Source organism: Pteropus medius, unplaced genomic scaffold (assembly GCF_902729225.1).
Source record: "Pteropus medius unplaced genomic scaffold, Ma_sr-lr_union100, whole genome shotgun sequence".
Classification (NCBI taxonomy): Eukaryota; Metazoa; Chordata; class Mammalia; order Chiroptera; family Pteropodidae; genus Pteropus; species Pteropus medius.
Genome location: NW_024352785.1, coordinates 742,083 through 763,369, shown reverse-complemented (window position 1 = coordinate 763,369; position 21,287 = coordinate 742,083). Strand labels below are relative to the sequence as shown.

Genomic DNA, 21,287 nt, shown 5'->3' with positions numbered 1-21,287 from the left:
TGCTCCAACCATCATATAGTTCATGTATGTAATACATGCCTATCAGTAAGTATCCCTCATTACACTAGTGGATATTTTAAAACAATCAACAAGAGGAGGCATATGTAGATTCTATTACTGTTATCATATCTACCACTCCTCCACCTTCATTTAAAGAATCACTGGTCTTTATAAAAATATGTGGTACATATATATAATGGAATATTACTCAGCCATAAGAAAAGATGAAATACTGCCATTTGTGACAACATGGATGGACTTTGAGATAATCATGCTAAGTGAAATAGGTCAGACAGAAAAAGTTGAAAACCACATGACATCACTCATATGTGGTATAGAAATGAAAGCAACAAACCAACAGACTCACAGACAGGAACAGTGGATTAGTAGTTACCAGAGGGAAGCGGGGTAGATGGGGTAATAGAGGTCAAATATTTGGTGATGGAAGGAAATCTAACTCTGGGTGGTAAACACACAATGCAATATATATACAACATTCTGTTGAATGATATACTTGACACTTATTTAATTTTGTGAATCAATGTCACCCCAATATTTAATAAAAAAAAAAATTAAGAATCACTAGTCTTTGAACATGTAATCATAGAGTATCAGAACATGTACTGCAAGATTCAAAGTAGAAAATTCTATCTGAAAAGATAAAACTACTCAGTCTATAGTCAATAGTCGACAGGGTCTACTTAGACCTTATGTACATCATAGATAACGTTCCTTTATCTATGTCATAAACATTACAAATATATAAAAGCATCCAATAATTTTTTCTATACAATAAGAGTATACAATATTTTGTACCTTAGTATAGAATGTGCCTCCTTTTAAAAAAATAAAATTTGATACACAAAAGCCCAAACTTATAAGACCATATGCTGAGTACTTATTTAAAACAAAATTCAGCATATATTTCGTTTTTAATTTAGACATTATATATTCCTGAGGAAGCATTTGCTTTTGAAGTTTTTAGAAGAGTAAAGTTAAACTAACATCATGTAATTTGTGTAATTACCTGTAGTCCTAGCTTCATTTCAACAAATGGCTATTTACACCTTTAATGCCAAGCCCCCAGGGCAGCTACTCTCAACCTAAGCAACACTTCAGAGCAAAAATTGCATCTGTGTGTTTGTATGTTGTCTGTGTTTGGGGAGAGGATATGTGCAAAGATGTATATGTACTTTTTTCAAAACTGATACGGAAAAACAATTTAGCATAGCATTACTAAGTTTCACTAGATGTGGATTACTATAAATGATGAGTTTAATTAAATACTAAAAATTTTCAATAGGAGAAAAGACCTATTAGACTTGGTGATACTACATTATTAATAAGTACACTTCTAATATCTAATTCAGTGCTATAGTTATACGTATTGCTAGTTCTGTTTTAATGAACAGATACAATTAAATAATATTTAGCATCATCCTCCTGAACACAATTAGCATGCAAGAATCCATAAAAATATATTTTTTTAAATTAAGGCTCATTAAATATATTCCTTGAAAGCTTGCTTATAATCTTATTTCTTTAACAAATCTTTTTTAAAAATTCTATTATGGAGAGAGAGATTTTACCCAGTCCACAGTGAAAAATCAAAACTTTCAACTGGGAAGAAACTGATTAAGTTTTTAAGTGTATTAGTTACAGGGTCTTATAAGGATAATATGAGTTGGGATAATGAATTATAGTTCAAATAAATTATTTTTTAAAAATTAGAAAACAGGACATCATTTTAGTATAAACTTTTTTACTTTAGTAAATACATGCAACTTTTTTGTATCCTGGAAGCAAAGATTTAGAAAAGAATGGAGTTGTTCTACTTTTGTTTTTAGAAATGCAGCTGAATGCAATGTCTACTCAGTAATGTCTAGTTCTACTGCTACCACCCTAGTCCAAACTATACCATCTTTCTTTAAATCATTGTGATAGCTTCTTAACTCGTTTCCTCATATTTACTCCCATCTATCTATTGTCTACACAGCAACCAAATACACTTACTTCTCTGCTTAAAACTTTTCAATGGCTTCCCAACCCCCTTATGATTCCCAGTGCACTGGCTCTCCAATCTCATCTCTTGCCATTTATCCATCACTCATTATGTTCCAGCCACAGGCTTTCTATTGGTCCCTATATCCTTTATGCTCTTTCCATCTTCTAAATAAGTGCAATAGGGTCAAAAGGGGACCATGTAAGAGTTATATTCCTCCTCTCCAAAACAATTCCATCATATAAGCTCTCGCCTTGCTAATTAAGGGTCATTTTTTCACTCACTATTACTAATATTAAAACTCCACTGATCTACATATGTTGCAAGGGATGTCATTTTGCTATTTGTTCGTTAATAGGACAAGGAAGGAACCAAAACAAGAGGAAAGAACATAGGAATTGGAAAAATCTGACAGGAACAGAATCCTGAAATAGCCTTAGGGTAATTTTGATAATAACTATTTATCAAGGCCCAGTAATGATATAGATTAAGAACCTAGAGACATATACCAAATTTTCATTGTACATTTCACAACCTTTTATTTAAAAAGTACATGAAACAAAATTGAATTTTCTTTTAAGGAACACTTTTTTAGTATATGTGCATATGTGTATACACCAATATATACATAGAAAATTAAAGGAAGATTCTTATATTTTGCTAGTTTAGAGATGGCTGAAAAGGTATTTTTGATATATAATACAAGTGACATTGTATTGTAGGTAACCTATGGTTTGAGTGCTGAGAAAGGGGCTATTAAAATTTATGTCTTTTTAGTACAGATCACTTCCACTGCCAATCCCTAAAATGTCATTTTCCTTATCTTTTCAACAAAAACTCCCTGGGAATCTTACCAACAGCCACTACGTCAGCTGTCATTAATATGTTGGCTTCCCAACTCTATACCTTTAAACTCAATTTCTGTCCTCACATATGAACATACTACCGGGCATGTTCACTTGACTGGCCTACTAGTCTCTCAAACTCAAATTGTCTAAAACTAAACTCATTACTTTCCTTCTAACACCTGACCTTCCCTGCAAGTGTTACTTATCTCAGTGAATGGTAGGATCATCTATCAAGTTACCCACATTGGAAATATGGGACTCTTTCTTGACTCTCCTTTTTTCACACCTTTAATACCTATATGCACTAGTAAGGCCTCGAGGAGAGTGTTAGTAAAAGCCTAAAGGGCATTGAGGAGGTTGTTAGTGAGAGATTTATAAAAAGGTAAGAAAATGTTATTGGAAGCTATAGGATTGCTTCCTGGCCCTTTGGCTAAGATAAAGTGTGGAAGCTATAGGAAAAAGAACTCTTTCTATGCAGGTGGCATAAAGTGTAGAAAAACTGCAGCCTGCAGACAGTGGAAAATAAAGAGTTTATCTGATAAACTCAATGAACTAGCTGTGGAGATTTCCAGAAAAAATACAGAAAAAAAATGCCACCAAGATTCTTCTCACTGCCCGTGATAAACTATGAGAAAGAGAGATAAGCTACAGGGAAACTGTTAATTATAAAGGAGCCAACCTTGACTGGTTAAAAAATATAACTGTTTCTCATTCCCAGCCTCTCCAGAAACCAAATGATGCTGTAATTAAAAAGCGGCTTTGTACTTTTACTTTTACCTTGTTCTCTTAGGAAGCTCACTCTTCCTAACTTAGCTGCCATGTTTTGAGGAAGCAGGTAACATGAAAAGGCCAGATGTAGTATTCTGGTCAAATCCCAGCCAAAATCTTAGCTGACCGCCAGCAGCTAGCACCAGAGATGAGCCTGTCTGACTGCAACTTTATGAGACCCAAAGTGAAAGTGCCTAAGTGGTCACTGTCAACCCTTTAAACTATGATGGATAGAAATAAAATTATTTTAGTTGTTTTAAGCCAATAAGCTTTGGTATGATTCTCTACATAACAGTAGATAAGAGGCACAATGTCTGACTAAGTCTTATCAATTCTAACTTCTAAATAACTGAAATTTATCTGCAAACACTATGTCTTGTCAATTCTAATCCCTGAATCACTCAAATTCATCAGCTACTCTGTATTTCACTGCTGCCAGCCTATAACATCACTTAAAATATTTTATATTATTGTTTGCTTAAATGGGTTTTCTCCAAGGGAAGAGAACATGTCTTTATTCCCAACATCTAGCACAGTGCTTGTTATAGTAACCATTGACAAATGACAGTAAATGATGAATTATTAAAACTGGACAGTAAAAACAGGTGGTAATGACTTAATTATGAATTCAAAGAAATATATTCAAGTAGGCTGGAAAAACTTATTCTACTTACATTGCATAAGGCACCATAGCGAAGAATAGATAATAAAGAATGTACATGACTTTCACTGGTGAAATACAATCTGGTACGGACATGACGTTCAGGAGACAGAACACCCCTGGAATACCTAAAGTTAGAAGCAGACAGTGTTAAAAAATAACTACGTAGTCAAAACTTAAGTACTAAAATAATTTTGTAAAATGGAATTTAATCTTACTAAAAAAGACCATAATAAGTAGATCTAACATTCTTCCAACTACATACAATTTAGAGATTATCTTAGTAGATATTCCTTTAACGTGAAGATAACTGGAACTTACTGGGCTTCTGAGAGCGGTCAAAAAAGAGTTGATATTAGTCAAGTTCATGGTCAATAGATCATTGTAACTCCTCTATTAATAACAGAGGTCATAATCTTAAAGAAGATCATAGACGTTTATGCTGACAAATGGAGTACATGCTGAATAATATAAATGACACATATTCCCTTCCCCAGTTCACCTGAACTCTTCCTCAATTTGGAGCCAAAAAGAATCCTGGAAGTTAACTGTCAGGAATACCTAGGTAATCCTTATATCCAGTGTGCCAAGTGACACACTCCTGATTTCTTCGTAGGAACATTAAAAAGTAATTCAGTTTTGAAGTACACAAAATAGATGCCTATAGATTTAAATAACAGTACAGTCTCTTACACAGGATGGAGTTTATTTACAGTGTCATCATCTTGTGTCCTCTGAAGGTCTGAGCGAATTTTTCTAACTAGAGGAGTACAGTAACCTTTGGCAATCTCCAGTTTTTCAGCTTTGGTAATACCGTATTCCTGAGCAGAAAATACATAACATTAGAAAAAGAGTATAATGCCAAAGAGCTCTAACAAATGCACTACTAAATTAAAGAATTTATTCAAAAAAGTAAGCTTTTTTTGAATACTATATGACTCCTAGTTTACATTTCTGCAACTGCAAGTATACTATTCTCAAAACTTTTAAGTATAATTAAAAGGATTTTTTGGTGGAACTGAAAAAGCAAGTAATTTCTGAAGAGGGGAGGATGGAATGGATAAATGTAATCTTTATGGATAGCAGTTCAACTCAATTCGTAGGTTTTAAATGTAGAAACAACCTTAAAAGAAAGACTAAGGAAAAGAACACTAAAACACAGAATAGTCAATAAACATATTAGAAGAAATATAAATGGAAACCACGGGATTTTTGTCTATTCAAATGTCAAGGGTTAAAAGAGGCTAATGAATTATTTTATTTTTTAATTTTATTTCCTCTTTTTAATCTGCCCCCACTCCCCTGCCCCACTTCTACTCCTGAACTATGGATATTGCCGTTTCCCCTTAAGAACTGGATCTCTGAAGGTGGGGCATCTCTGCTCATGCGCTTGTGGCATTCCCCCAGGGGCCAGGCGCCCCCTGTGCACTCGGAGGGGCTGGCACACCCAGGGTATGGTCTGTGGCCCCACCTGGGGCATGAACCCAGGACCTTCTGCGTGTAAAGCAGACGTGCTAACCGCTACACTATAGAGCCACCCACTAACGAATTATTTAAAGCCTTTGGTCAGTACTTTTAAAGTTTTAATTAGTGGTGAGCAACAAATGTCATGAAATTATCTAATTTCATGATACCTATACTTATTATAGGTTATTAAATTTAAAATGAGAAATTATAATCTGAAGTATCAAGAAAACATTAATTATAATAATTATTATAACAAAATTACAGTTCAAAGAGGTAGACAGAAAATGACCTGATATAACAAGAGAAAAATCTGTGATGCGTATGTAGTTGGGAAGAGAGAAGAAGAAAAGGAAGAGGGCAGAAAATGAGATGGGGGAAGACAGAGAGGGAAAGAAGGGAGAGTAGAGAAAAGGAAGGAAAAAATAGGCATACTCTCTCTCTCCAAGTACATTCTGGGACACCTGAATTTAAAGGCTATTTATTGCTATCAGGTACTTCCCAGATGGCCAAACATAAGTACAGATAATAGATTTCAACACTGCCTAACAAAGCAAGGGCTAAATGATTACAGATGGAAGATCTATGAAAATGGAACTTCTTGGGGTCATTTACCTTAAACTAAAGTTTGGTTGGTTCAATAATCTCGCCAACATAGATGACTATAAATTAGGGATATAAATGTAATTATGTATGTCTATATGAGTAAACAAAAGGAAAATGCTAGAATTAAAAATCATCATGGGAAATTTCTCTTGTTTGCAAGGCATGAGGAAACACATACTGCTCATTCAGGAAGAAAACTGATAGAAGATTTTTGGAGCTACAGAAATAGTCTTGAATGAATGTAAAGACATATGTGTAAAGATAGTGAAAAATATTAAAAGAATCCAGATTTCCAAATACAAGAAAGTGGTTAAATAGTTTTTATTACATTGCACCATTCAGCCATTGCAAATAATGATGTATATATACCTTTACTGATCTGAAAAGAGGTTCTTGATGCTGAGTAAATGAAAAAAATCAGGTTGTAAAACAGTATGCTTTTCCTGGTTCTATTTTTATAAAGAATACAGTAACTAATAATGAAAGAACAATTATAAGAATGTAAAATAAAAGTTATATGAATGCGGTCTCTATCTCAAAATATCTTATTGTACTGTACTCATCTTTTCACTTAAAGGAAGTAGTCATGCTTCTCTTTGGCATATCTGAATTGCCACCATCACTATTGTGCTTTGGGGCCATTATTAAGTATAATAAAGACTGAACACAAGCACTGCTATTCTATGATAGTCGATCTGATAACCAAGACAGCTACTAAGTGACTAACAGGTGGGTAGTGTATACAGTGTGGACACGGTGGACAAAGGGATGATTCACATATATCCCAGGAAAGAGAGGGACAGCACGAGATTTCATCATGCTACTCAGAATAGTGCACAATTTAAACTTATTAATTGTTCATTTCTGAAATTTTCCATTTAATATTTTTGGATTGCAGCTGACTATGGGTAACTGAAACCACAGAAAGTGAACCTCAGATAAGGGGGGATTACTTTATGTAACATTTTCATTTTTTTTTTTTCCATTACAAACTACAGTTTCATTACAATTACTATAAACGCTTTTATAACTTAGTTATTTGTTCAGGGACTGAAAATGCATGCATTTTGTCCATGGTTTTGGATTTATGACAGCTAAAGTAACAAAGCAAAATAACAAAGCAAAAATAACTGAATTCAGTAAATATTTAATGCTCCATTAAAAGAAATCCCAAGTTTTTGCAATAATAAAGACTATCAAATCAAAAATTTAGGGAGGTAAATCCCAAGTGGTCCTCTCCTTCATCAATCAACTCTAAGAAAGTATATAAAAAGACCTCTGCTTTAAAGTTATAAATTTATCAAAATTTAATTATGAATTTACTACAAATAAGACTTTGATTTCTGTAAGGCTGGGCATATATTGCCTGAACAGCCTCAAAATTTCAAAGATAAATAATTTATCCAAGAAAAATAATGTCTTCAAATAAGTTCTCAGACTGTTAGTGTAAAAATTTGACCTAATTGAATCAAAAAGCAATTGCTGTAATAGAGACTGAGAATAGCTGAGCATTATGAATTACTAAAGATACAAAGGATGTCTCATATCTTTGCTAACCATTCTAATCTTTAGTACTTCTTCTAATTATGATACTTTTAAAAGTTCATTATAAATATTTAAGGAGATGGTGAGAAATTTCTTCAGGTACATAAGCAATATAACTAAAATACATATGCAAAAGTAGGCAAAATTAGTATCTAAAACTCTACATTAACATTTGAGTATTCTTTTGATTCCAACTCTTAGCAACCAACTTTTCATTCCCAATTCTAGAATATTTAGTATATATAACTGAGAAAGAAGAGGCATGAGATTAAATAAACCATGTAATGACACAGACATTATTATGCTAAAAAATCATTTGTGTGTTTATTTAGCCACTGAGTAGGTAACACATTTAAATATATTGAAAGCCTACCTTGAAAAAAGCACACAGCCAAATAAATATTTAAGAGGGTCTTATATTTATAGCTTATCTGTTAAAAGCCATGCTTTTAAATAATCTCCACTGCAGGAATAATTATAAATAATATGCACTAATACGATGTAATCCAAAATAATGAAAAAAATTAGGGTCTTATTTACACTTCCAATGCAAACTAATGATTATGTTTACAAAAATTAACAATAACCATTCTCAAAACCTCTAATGAGAAAAATATGAATGAATTCTCTATCTTGAATTTTGTAACAAAGATGAATGCTGACTTACTAACTTTACTGAATGAGTTATAATCAAATTAATGTTAGTGCAATGATCATCTATCTATACCTTGTAGCTAAAACTGAGTTCTTCAGAATTGAGTTTGTTCACTTTGATGGTAATCTTAAAATATCTTAACTATTATAAAATAAAACTTTTTATTCTGTAAAATAGCTCTTTTGCAGAATAAACTTCTCTTCCATTAAGTAAACAAAAGTCCTTGTTTTCTAACTCAGTGTTTCTTAAAGTGAGGCCCAAAGATACATTCTTGAAATCTGACACATTTTTATCTGCTCTTTTAAAAATAATTCCTTTTTGAAATCTCTGATTTATACAACATACCTAAAATTGTCTCTATAATATATCTGACCAAACAACTAAATAGGCTCTTTCTTATGCTGAAAGAATAAGCTAATCTTTAACATTTATAGAAATAATTATAGGTAATTGCAAAGTTTGAATTCCCAGCTTTTCCGTCTTTAGTTTTTCCTAGATTTTCTGTAAATATTAGGAAAGGAACAATAATATTCTTTTAACCATTTTTATATATGGCTATTTTTAAGTGAGGCTAATTTTGTTCATAATCTTTACACTTTCCATATATTTCAATTTTTTTCCTGCTTTTTAACTTTGGTTCACAATTGGAATGTCTGATCTACTATCCTTTATAATAGCCAAATAATCTTTTAGAAATTGAATTGAAAAAAGGTCCTGAAAAGGCATCCGGAACTCTTTTCTTCTAACATACCCCTTATAGCAACTTGTCTTGTCACTTATGTCTTTAAGATCAGTCTGATTCTCTGCTCAATTGTATTTTTGTTATTTGAAATCTGGTTTACCTTCATATTATAATAAATGGCCCTATAATAAAAAGACCCTTGAACACCCCTACCCCCCAATAACTACTTATATACTGGCCTCTAAATATAATTTGGAAAATACTTTCACATAAAGTAAAAAGAATTGTAAACTTTATATAGGGCCACAACTACCTTTTTCTCTCAGTCACCACATATTTCCATAGCATAGAGCTGGTAGGTGCACAATAGATTCCCAACAAATACTTAATTAATACTTTTCATCCTGTTTTCAGTTGTCTCATTTGTTTTTAAGAGTACTCTTTCTTAAATTTTAAAAAGTCACTAAAATCAAACTATGAAAGAGTCAAATAATTTAGTATAACAAATAAAAAGTTTAAAATATAAATTCATAATTATTTTCCTTTTTAAAGTTATGAGTTTTATATGGACATGAAAACCAGCTATCTTTTATCCATTGCCAGACATTTGTAAAGTATCTATACAAAATAAAAGAAAATTAATTCCTAATAAGTACTTACCTGAGGGATAACAATATCTGCTAATGCCTTCGAAAGCCTATATAATTCCATTGTGTTTTCTAATTTCAAGGAACCGTTATGCTGGACATCGTATTTAATACAGTCATATATGTCAGGGATTTTACTAATGTCGTATCTTCCATTCTTTGTTTTAAAGTCTTTCTCCAACTTGGACCATCTACGTAGCATAAGCTCTAATGTCTCACTATGGTAAAGCTGAATATCTAAAACAACATAACATTTTTAGCATATTAAACTTAAAAATCAAATTAAGAATATATATTAAAAAGTTGATCATTAGAAACTTTTTAAAATATCAAAGATAAAATTGTTAAGCTAGGAAGTGTCTCATAGGCATATATTATTAGCAACCATCTATTTTGTAGCCTTGAATAAAGGTATAAATAACAGATTAATACTAGGTTTATAAGAGACTTTTCTATATGTTACACACTTAATAATAATAAAACAACAAGTATAAAAAAACTCTTTTAAGCTAACACATTTTCAATTTTGAATTTTAAATTATTTTAATAGGTTGTTATTTATTATTATTTTTATTAGATTCAAATAACTAATAAAAGACACTCATTACCAGAAAGGAACTTCAAAAATTAAACAGCTCAAAGAATCTATTTTTACCAGTAAGCAATCCAAGATGCCATAGCTGCTCAAGTTATCAACCAAGCCAGTGTCAGAACCAGAGCCCAGATCACCTTCCTATTGCTTGGTCTTGTTTATTATGTTGCCTATTTGCTGCTGAGCTATATGGCAACACTACATAATTAATAAGAATGTTTTATTATCTTTTTCATGCTATTATGGAAAAAAAAAAACTCTAACTTACTTATTTATTTTTGCTTGACATATATTAACTCATATTATACCTAGATATAGTGTGAGAGGCTTGATTTCTTAAGATTGGTGCATCTTATTCTAAAACGTTTATAGTAATTGGACAGTAATTTTTATTTGTTTTATGCTCTAAGAAAAACATATTTACCTGATGATTTGGGATCTTCCATGCGTTGTCTGATTTGAGAAGTCAAACTTTGTATCAAGGAATAAACTTTGTCACAGGTCTTCACAGGATTTTTAATTAAATGCATTGATTTGATAAGAGAAATGCTTCCAGATGGAGTAAGCTACAAATGGGTATAGTATGTATTTTATATCTGGTTATGCCCAATTGCCCAAGAGAACAATATACAAAATTTTCCAGTAGCTGGAGAATAATTCCATAACACAAATTAAGATGACCCTCAAAATATAGGAATAAAATCAAGGAGGAAGTAAAAACCTCAGAATTTCATACAAAAAGGAATACTAACCTTAGATATCATTAGACTATCCACAGCGAAATAACAACAAAAGTAATTACAATGAGTTTATTCTAATTTACAATGACAATTCGCTGACTCTCTTAATATGTGCAAATATGGTTCTAACCATTTGACATATATTTGCATGTAGTAACCCTAACATTGTATTATTATCACAGTTTTTTTCCAGATGAGGTACTTGACAGAGGTTAAGCAATCTGCTTAAGATCAACCACCAGTATGTGATGAGTAAAATCAAAAAGCAGGTAGTCTGGTTATAAAGCTGGTGCTCTTAAACACAATGGTACTTCATTTGTGATGAGATTTTTCCAAGTCAACAAAAGCTATTAATGACAACATAGTTTCAAATTCCAGTTTTGACATTTAGCTTGGCAAGTTATTTAACCCCTTCAATAAGTTTCTACAAATATAAAAAAATGTAAAGTGGACTTCCACTTCCTATTATGGTGAACTAGGTAGTGTGGATCAATCTACACTGAAGATAAGTAAAAATCTTGAGGCAAGAACTTTTGTATTTCTGCTTTAAGGTATCTAAAAGATACAACAATAAAGAACTACAGAACTAAAACTCATAGTTCAGTGATGCAGAGAATGATTCTGGCATTTAAGGCTGTTTCTGCACTAAAGACATTGTGTTCCCCAAATAGAAAATAGAAAAGTGGAGTAGAGCTCTAACAGTCGTATTCGGTTAGGGGGACAAAAGTGAAGTCCAGGGTTACTCAAAGGTGGAATGCTGGTAAACTCTCTGCATTTAGGGTATAAAAAAGTAAGGGTGAATTACACCACTACCAACAAACTGCAGACCAGGTTCAGGTCAACTGTTGGCCCAGAAAGATCTGTTTTGAAACTGGATTAAGGTAATCCTAGAATGCTATGTCCATAGGCATATAGCAGAAAGAAATAAAAAACCTACTGAAAGATGATGATATAATCTTAAGCTCAATGTAGTTCCACAAATGAATAAAATATCCATCCATAATTAAAGATATTCAGGCCCACAAGAAAACGGGACACCATGGATCCCATCAGCGGAATAGATAACAGAACAGAACCAAAGAGACTCTAGGTAATAAAATTATCAAAAAGTAAAAAAATGAGACTTCTTGTATTTAAGGATTTACAACACATTTAGAAAGAGCTCATATCCAAAATATAAGAAAGAACTTCTACCACTCAAATAGAAAAACACAGACAACTAGTGGAATAAAAGGACAAGAGACTTAAAGTCTTCATGAAAGAGGATTATCTAGATGGTAAATAAATGTTATAACCACAATGGGGTACTATTGTATATCCACCTTCAGAATGGCCAAAATTAAATAGTCTGAGAATAACATGAATCAAAACTGTACAAAAATGACAATTTTCATGGACTTCTAGTGGGAGTGTAAAATGGTTCAATGACTTTTGAAAACAGTTTGACATCTACTAATCTTGAAGTATAAGCATACTGTGGGTCACAACAATTCCATTCCTAGAATATACCCAAGAGAAATATACGCTCATATGCACTAGGAGGCATACAAGGATATTCATACTAGTATTAAATGTAACAACTCCAAGCTGTTATAATAGTAGAAGCATAAATAAACTGTAGTATACTCATAAAACAGAACATGGGTCAAACTATGGCCTGTAGGCCAAATGTAGCATAGACCATGAGTTAAGAAATGATTTTTATATTTTTAAAAGATGGTTAAAAAAATGCAGTAAGAGACCATATGTGACCGCAAGGCCTAAAATAGTTACTGTCTGGTCTTTAAAGAAAAGTTTGCCAGCTCCTGAAATGAAGTACTACATAGAAATGACTATTAACAACTGAAATTCTCAAAAATATAGATTAATTTCACAAACATAATATTGAGCAGAAGAAGCCAGACATAAAAGAAAACATATTCTATTATATGAGGCTTAAAAAATAGACAAAACTGAAACTATAATAGTTAAGGATGTATACTTATTCAAGTAACTATTCTGGATGTGTTAAAAACAATAAAAAAGAGCAACGTAAAAAGCCAGAATGGTAGTTATTTCTAAGGGACAGGGAAAGAGTTGCAACTGGGGAGAGGGACATAGGAACTAGAGTTGTTCCAAAGCTCTACTTCTATCTGGATGGTGATGATTATATGAGTACTTGCTTTATAATACAATAAAGACTAAGTTTTTGCTTTATATACTTTTCTGTGTATGCATACTATCTCATATGTAAAAAAGAATTTGCTAAGACCCACCTTTTCATAATCTTCAGCAGTAAAATCTCTGTCTTTCTGAAGTATTTCATGAAGTCTTGCTTTCACACGTTGCTGACAACTGCTCAAAGAGTCACTATCACTATCCAGAAGACCATTCATATTTGCACTTTTTACCATCTGAACAAGAATGGGTGTAAGCTCTCCTTCTAGAGCTAATAGCCCCTAAACATATTAAATAAAGCCAAAACAGATTTAAAAATTAGTATGCGAAATAATAGAAAGTATCATACTTTTGTTACATGCTGATTTTATAAGGTATAAGCTAACTGGTTATAATAAATAAACTTTATAAATAATACAGTTTATCACTGCCATTTCAGGGCTTTAGTTCTAAGTTTCAAATTGAAAATTTTAAAATATTGCTTTAGTAAAAATCTTTTTTAAATGCAATATTAGATGAAAATTCTAGTAATTCTAAAAGCATTTATTTATACCTTTGCAAAAGCAGCTGCAGTCATCTGCACTCGTCCTTCATCAGAGGCATATATTTTGAGGTCATGTCGGTAGGTACTATGTAATCTAAGTAAACCACAACCAGGAAATCCTGCATAATCTCCTGAAAATAAATCCTCAAATCACTTAAGCTATATTTTTATCTCACTGTATTTATATAAATATTTAATAATATCTAAAAATAAATGAGGACTTGAAAATACAATGTATAAATTTAACCAAATTAGAGAAACTCCAAGATTTACCTTGACCTCCAGGATACATACACCTGAAAGCTCTTCCAAGTTCTTCAGCCTGGACCCTGCCTGCAGGAGTTAATTCTCCTCCCCATTTTAGAACCAAAAGTAAGGAAGGTTCTTCTCTTCGGCTGTCTAAGACAGATGTGAATGGATAAAGCAAATGTCAAATTTCTTTCTTTTAAAAACAAATCTGTTTCAAGATTAATTTTTTATTTGTGTTCTCTTCCGCAGTGGAATATGGCCCTTACGTATTATTTTGTTTCTTAAATGTACCTATCTTTGTAGGCTGTTGTTTCTGTCAGGAATATCCCTTGCTCCTACTATTAAAATCTTACAAAATTTCAAAATCTCCATACTTTAGGAAGAAGGCTCTTTCCCAGTTTTCTAAAAGGAAGTATTGCTTTTTGTTCTGCTGCTCTCAAAGTGGTATGACAACAATGGTTTCTGCCCAATCTATCTAATTCGATTGTCCTAGATTAAGAGCTCCTTGATGACAGGATCCAGATCTTGCCTTTATATCAAAAGCATCTGCAGTGCTATCACATAGAAGGTAATGATAGCTAAAGCAAAGATGATATATTCCTTTTTTATGACTAAGAATCAGTGATTTGCATAATCTTTAGAAAAATGAGATGATACAGCCTGATATAATTTAAATTTATGAGATATACAATAAAAATGTAGCCAAGAGCAGTTTTTAAAGTTCAGACTTGCAAAATGTCTAATCAGTATGTTATACACCTGAAACTAATATAATATTGTATGCCAACTGCAATTAAAAAATAAATTAAGAAATAAAACTTGGAATTGTGGAATCCTCTATGTCCCAGACCAAGTATTTTCTCAGACATGGAGGAGGCACCGTAAATGAATGAGTTCTGTACTTAATTTTGAGCTGCCCTTTATAACATTCTAAGATTTGTATTGTGTTACAGAAACAAAAGTAATTTAAAAATAGCAATATAAGCACTAAAGAACTTAATGATGATTCATTAAAAGTGACAGAAAACCACCCTTTCCCTTGGGGCTAGTTAGTAGTTACATGTGCTTTACCATGCAGACCAATACTAATTATGGAAGAACAATTAATTAACTAACTTTTTATTATAGTTATTTATAGAATGTTTTGATCATAAATATTAAGATCTAGAAAATTAGGCTATTGTTATTAATAACAAAGTGTGAAAAGACAATAACACATCAAATTTTAAAATAAATATATAAAGATCAACATAATCAAACTTGTGTTAGCATGTAAGATAATCATTACTTCAACTTTTGCTAGTATAAATAATGTCATTGTGAATATCCTGACAGATCAATCTTTAGCTGAAATCTGATTACTTCCATGGGATAGATTTGTATAAGTAGAATTAAGATCAAAGCATATGAACATTTTTTTGAAGTTTCTGATATCTGTATATTGTCAATTTACTGTTCAAAGACATAACTTTATTAGCAGACAGAAATCCTACCACAGTGTATTCTTACTAACATTCTTTATTACCAGTTTGAGAAAAGAATAAAGTAAGAAAACACTTTGTCAGTGTGACAGGCAGGAATGATTATTACTTTATTATTGGGCATCTGCATTTCTCCATGATTAGCTTCTCTAACTCTTGCTTAGTTTTCTTTCGAAAGGGTAAATGAATTTATGGACTTTGTGCTGACTGCTCTTAGGTGACTCATCTTACTTAAATGCTCATCTTACTCAAATGCTTAAATGCTTATTATTGGGTGAAGGGAAATATCTATTTTAGAACTAACTGACTATGTGTTCAAATATCTTTTCATATTCTGAACTTTCATTCTGTGTACTCTGTCCTCTTGTACCAAAAGATGAAGAAAGAGGCCTATTGAACAACATTTAGTTAGAAATAAGCTTTCTGAAACAACCCCAGAGCAAAAGGGAAGTCCTATGTAGTTTTCAAAATAATAAAATCTACCTTTTTTTCTTAAAGGATAAAGAATAAAATCTATACTTCCGATAAAAGGCACAGCTAACAAAACTCCACTGACTATCATGCCAGTATACTATTAGAGAAGGTCCAAAGATAATCAATTAATAATGAGTAGTAAGTCCTTACTTTCTACAATAGGCATTAATGACATACCTTCCTCTTCACTAGATGTTTTAGGACAACCATGAGGGAGATAGGTTAATTGGACTTTACGATTTATTCCAGAAAAATGGCCATACCTGAAAAATAAAATGGCAAGCAGAATGAACAATATTCAGTAAATGTTCAATGCTCCCTTCTGTTTGTAACACCTTGTTGAATGCTTCAAAGTATCCTAGTAGAAAATCTGTACCATCAGTAGTCATTCTGACCACATTAAAAATAAAAACACAAAAAAGTTTCTCTACAAAGGTTAGACAATTTTAAAGAAATGAAAGAGTATAAAAATATATAAAAATATGTGTATGTGTCTTAAAAAAATAAAGGAAATAAGATTTCCCTTAGGTGGTCAAAACTGTAAAGCTTATAATAGGAATACTGGTGGTGCCACTTTCACTTGATTAAAACATAGTTCAAAATTGTTTTTTATTTAAACAGCACTGAGTGTGTGGTGATGAGTAGCAAAGTACCCTCATCCTAAATAGTACTTCATAGGAGATCCAAATTTGATGCTCTCTTTTATCTTCTCATTAAAATTAAGAGTAAAACTAAAACAATAACCTTTAATCCTTCAATAACAATCTGTTTCCTCACTGGTGAAAATAAGTCTTATTAGACTTCCGCCACAGCGATAAAGAACAAAAAGATCAAACTGTGAAAGAAATTAATATGGAAAGTCTCACATACTAAGAAAAAGAGCACTACAAGTCGTTATTAAAATTAAAAGTTTCAAAAAGATACTCACATTTCTAACACGGTCTTGAGTTGCTCAAGTTTTGACTTGTTTTCTTCAATGTCAGAATCATTATTTTGCCCTAGCTCCATAAGAAGTTGTCGTGCAATATCCAGTACTTCCTATAAAATAAATTAAGAAAGAATTGAACTTTTAGGTAACTTTGCCATTAGCAATTTACAACAATAGGAAATCAAATGCACTTGCCTGTAACTGCTTTGGCTTTTTGAGTTTTAATTTCCCAGATTTATATCCATCACACTTTTCAAAAAGATCAAAAAATCTTATAAAAAAGACAGAACACTATTAGTCATTTGCAATAATTACTATTACCACCATATACTTCAATTAGAATAAATAATAGATGTGGAACTAGAATGATAAATGATAAGAAATGGGATTTGTGGTCTTTAGATTTCAAATATTGTGTCTTCTTCTGCTATATCCTGTTGCTTCTATACTTTAATTGATAAAACTTATATTTTCCTAAACCATATCACACTAATAATCACTATATTATTTTTAAAAGTTTTCTCATTATGGAAACTGAAGATATGATTATAATACAAAATATCATATATTTTTTGAAGTTACTACATATACATATTAAAAAATGTTTCAACACATGTAATAGCTCAGGTTTTCAAATTTTATTATTTTAAAATCAAATTCTAAATAGAAAAGACATAAGCTTTCATTCTACTAATTTTCTTCTAGAAGGTTGTGAAGTTAATGACTTTCAGAAAGGAATGTAAGAGAATAGTAAACCAAGATTAAATAGAACATTTTACAACAATAAATGAAAGCCAGGTCAGACTGATGGGCATTTATGGATATTGCCACAGTAATTTTCAGATGCCGATATATACAATTATTTTAAATGCATTTTGTTTGCATCCAGTGGTTTAAATATTAATGGCCATGAAATGGTGGTAAACAGTTTTTGTATATGGCATATTAATCAAAACACCTAATCACCTATCAGAAATCTTAAATTATCTTGAGTGTTAAATTATTCCCCTAAAAACATACTTTTGATGCCTCACTTCCATTTTCATTTTTTGTTTTGGCGTTCGATCCCCATGACGTATGACAGCTATAACACACCTAAGTTCCATCCTAAAATTAAAAAAAAAAAGTTCTCAATTTCTTAACAAAGATTTGTGTTGTATAATTCAGAACAATACAATATTTAATTATTTATTTAGAGCCATCTTTTACTATTTCAAGATCTCCCTATGAAGAGTAATAGATTTATAACAACCACATCAAATCCTAAAAAGATTAGAAGCTGGAGGTGGAATAACATTAGGCTATAAAATATCTGCTTCCTCTCTAGAGTCGACTAAGCTAACTCTGGGAAAAAAGTAAATGGACTGCAGTTCCAGAACTTTATTAAATACTGCTCTAATTGCATAAGTAATCACAAAATGAGATTTCATTAAATTAAAACAAATAATACTTGATGGCTGCTATATTTATTTTGCTCATGTAAGAACAAGTATTTCAAACTCAAATTACTGGAAGAATTAACTGCCTTAGGAAGAATAAGAGGGTATAATATAATTTAGTGTTTGTCAAACTATGAGCCACAAAACACAATCCTGCAGGATTTTAAGTTACCCGAAAAATTTTTAACATATAGGTTTGAAAGTTTGAAAATATGGGTTTAAAAGCAAAATATTTTATTTTTTTCCCCTAACTGAAGACTTCTCAGGATATTTAATATGCTAATATAAATTTCTAAGCTGTGAACATGAAGAATTTGTTCAACTTACCTGAGTAATAGGTGAGTTTCAAGGAGTAACTTTCACTAGTAGAATGTTATGTAACACTTGGCAATATTGGTCTAATTATTTTACCTCGAGATATAAGTATATTTTTCTTTGTATGCTGAGAGCACCAAAGTTGTATGACCACTGACTATAAACCTTTAAGGAATGCACCTATTGGTATCTCCTTTATTTTTATGGTTTAATTCAACAGTTCTATAATTACCCAAGCATTTTTCAGGATTTTATTTGCAACAATATAAAAGAGGACCCTTCTAAAAGAATATAATCTATTTCTCCAACTGCAAAGTGAATCATATGAAAATATACATAGTAAAGTGCCCATACTTATTATCCAGAAATTTAATCTATTGTAATAGCACAGACTGATTGGGAAAATTCAAGGAATTTCAAAATGTAAATATTCAAACTTACATAGTTCCAGATGTAGTTGGTACAATTGGGATATCTTCTGCTTCTAAGGGTATTGACCAGGGGATATGAAATTGTGGAGCAAGCTCTCGCATTACAATATTGCTTCGAGACAAAAAAAGAAACAAAAATTAAAAATTAGTTTATTTTAAGGCAAAACTGAGTCTTTAATAATAAAAATAGAGAATCACAGAAGTTAAAGTCAAAACAATCTAGTAATTATGTGATAAGAGCACATAAAAAGTAACCTAAAGAATCAATCTTGATCAAGAAAAATTAGATCAGCAGTTCTAAACTGATGTATCAGAACACACTAATGGGGTGCCATGAATTTGGAATTATTTACTTACTTCAGTTTTAAAAATATAAAGCACATTAGATTCAAGTAATTCACTATAACTGTATCATATCTAATGTACATAGGTTCTGAAATCTAAAACTGTCTCTTCTGTGTATCTACTAATTATTTTTTATCAGTTTATTGAGTTCCTATAAAGCTATTCTAAATACCATTGTCCATTTTTAATAAATTTCTATCACATTTTTTTAATAGGGTTAATAATTTAAACAATTAGCATTTACTCATGCTAAAATTTAGTTAGCTCCCCTAAATTTCATTTTAAGGGTAAGTTCACAAATCTTTGAAATATACTATGAAAGCTGACTCTAATTATTAAAATATATTTTAAAGTGTAAGTTCCTTATGGCTTTGCCATATATACTTTGAAATGATTTAAAAATAGTTGTCTTATGAGTCTTCTAAATCAAGGCATAAGAAAACAGGCCAAAGAATATAAAAATGGCATTTCTGCATGTAATAATTTCTTGTACATTCACTTAATACATTCACTCATGAGATTATCTTTAAGTAACATAAGCTCGGAGAAATCAGCATCATTCAAAAGAATCCTGAATTTCAAATATTTCTATTTCACTTGGGTCACTTTTTTCATGAATGCTAATTTTGTGCCATAAGTAACAGAACGAAACGTCAGCATTTCTAAATCTATGGAGTTAAATTGCCTTTAAGTCTATCTATACTGGTCATGAATTAATCTGTTTTTGATAACCCAAAGTATAATTCATGATTTGGCATTATCTCTGGGGATATCATTTTATCAACACTGATTTTTATTCTAGGTCTACAGTGCTTAAAAATTCTAATTATTTGATGTTTATAATTTTTACTTTCTGAAAAACTAGTATGCATTAGCTATTAATAAAGGTAAAGAGGAAGAAATATGAAGGAAAAAATTCTTACCCAAGTATTTTTGCACAATCATCATAATACTTCATGGAATTTTTCACAAAACTGAAGCCATTGACATCACAGACATAGGACTGTCCATTGGCCCGTAATAAATCAAAACCACAAACTGTTTGCTATTTAAAATAAATGATAAACTTAAAAGTTCCATTTGAATTAAGATTCAGTTTTCCAGTCTTATTAGAACACACCAAACTTTATAAATACCAAGTAGTGTACTACTGTTTATTAGTTTCCTTCATAATAAGTAAAAAAAATGAAAGAAATTACTTGTTCATAACTTGAGTTCTCTCAAAATATGTAACACATGCCATATAACTATTTAAGTTCATTACCATTAAGTAGATATAGAACAATAATGCTTAAGGAACTGGGGAGGCCAAAAAAATTTCCTATTTTATTAAGAAGTTCATCAATTAAAATTTAATTAAAAAACAAAAGTAAAAGCTTTGATAAATTTTGCACTTGCAGAAATTATATCACTTTAATCCAAAAAAATATAAAGAAAAAATAGTTTTATAGACATATCCAAAGGAAATGTCCAATTATCCCTATTAATTTTTAAAATCCTGATAACCATATAATTGTGAGCACCTGAAATAAATTTACTTTATTTTGGAGAAGAAAACAATTGAAAGTTATGAGATTCTTGCTGAAGCTCCAGGAATTTTTTGATCTTCTATTTTATACTCAAATCATTACATATTAACATAATATGATTTTAAGTCATGGCTTTTGGAATTCCAGTATTACAAGTTAAAATGATTTATTTAACGGTACTAAAA

At 31.2% G+C, this 21,287-nt stretch overlaps 1 protein-coding gene across 14 annotated transcripts in view; it reads right to left on the bottom strand.

The window, feature by feature from the left end:
- Nucleotides 1–21,287, bottom strand: part of PPIP5K2 (diphosphoinositol pentakisphosphate kinase 2) — a 58,540-nt gene that overhangs the window by 20,205 nt on the left and 17,048 nt on the right. For 11 of the 14 annotated variants that reach the window (XM_039848391.1, XM_039848382.1, XM_039848384.1 and 8 more), the window contains 13 exons: nt 20,497–20,618; nt 19,239–19,340; nt 18,064–18,150; nt 17,239–17,314; nt 17,044–17,153; nt 16,293–16,378; nt 14,185–14,310; nt 13,921–14,042; nt 13,466–13,648; nt 10,895–11,036; nt 9,892–10,115; nt 4,973–5,100; nt 4,293–4,407 (listed from right to left, as the gene is read on the bottom strand). In XM_039848391.1, coding sequence (XP_039704325.1) covers nt 4,293–4,407; nt 4,973–5,100; nt 9,892–10,115; nt 10,895–11,036; nt 13,466–13,648; nt 13,921–14,042; nt 14,185–14,310; nt 16,293–16,378; nt 17,044–17,153; nt 17,239–17,314; nt 18,064–18,150; nt 19,239–19,340; nt 20,497–20,618 — 1,623 coding nt within the window. The remainder of the gene's footprint in view (nt 1–4,292; nt 4,408–4,972; nt 5,101–9,891; nt 10,116–10,894; nt 11,037–13,465; nt 13,649–13,920; nt 14,043–14,184; nt 14,311–16,292; nt 16,379–17,043; nt 17,154–17,238; nt 17,315–18,063; nt 18,151–19,238; nt 19,341–20,496; nt 20,619–21,287) is intronic. The other 3 variants (XM_039848383.1, XM_039848388.1, XM_039848393.1) reach the window with 1 other exon arrangement.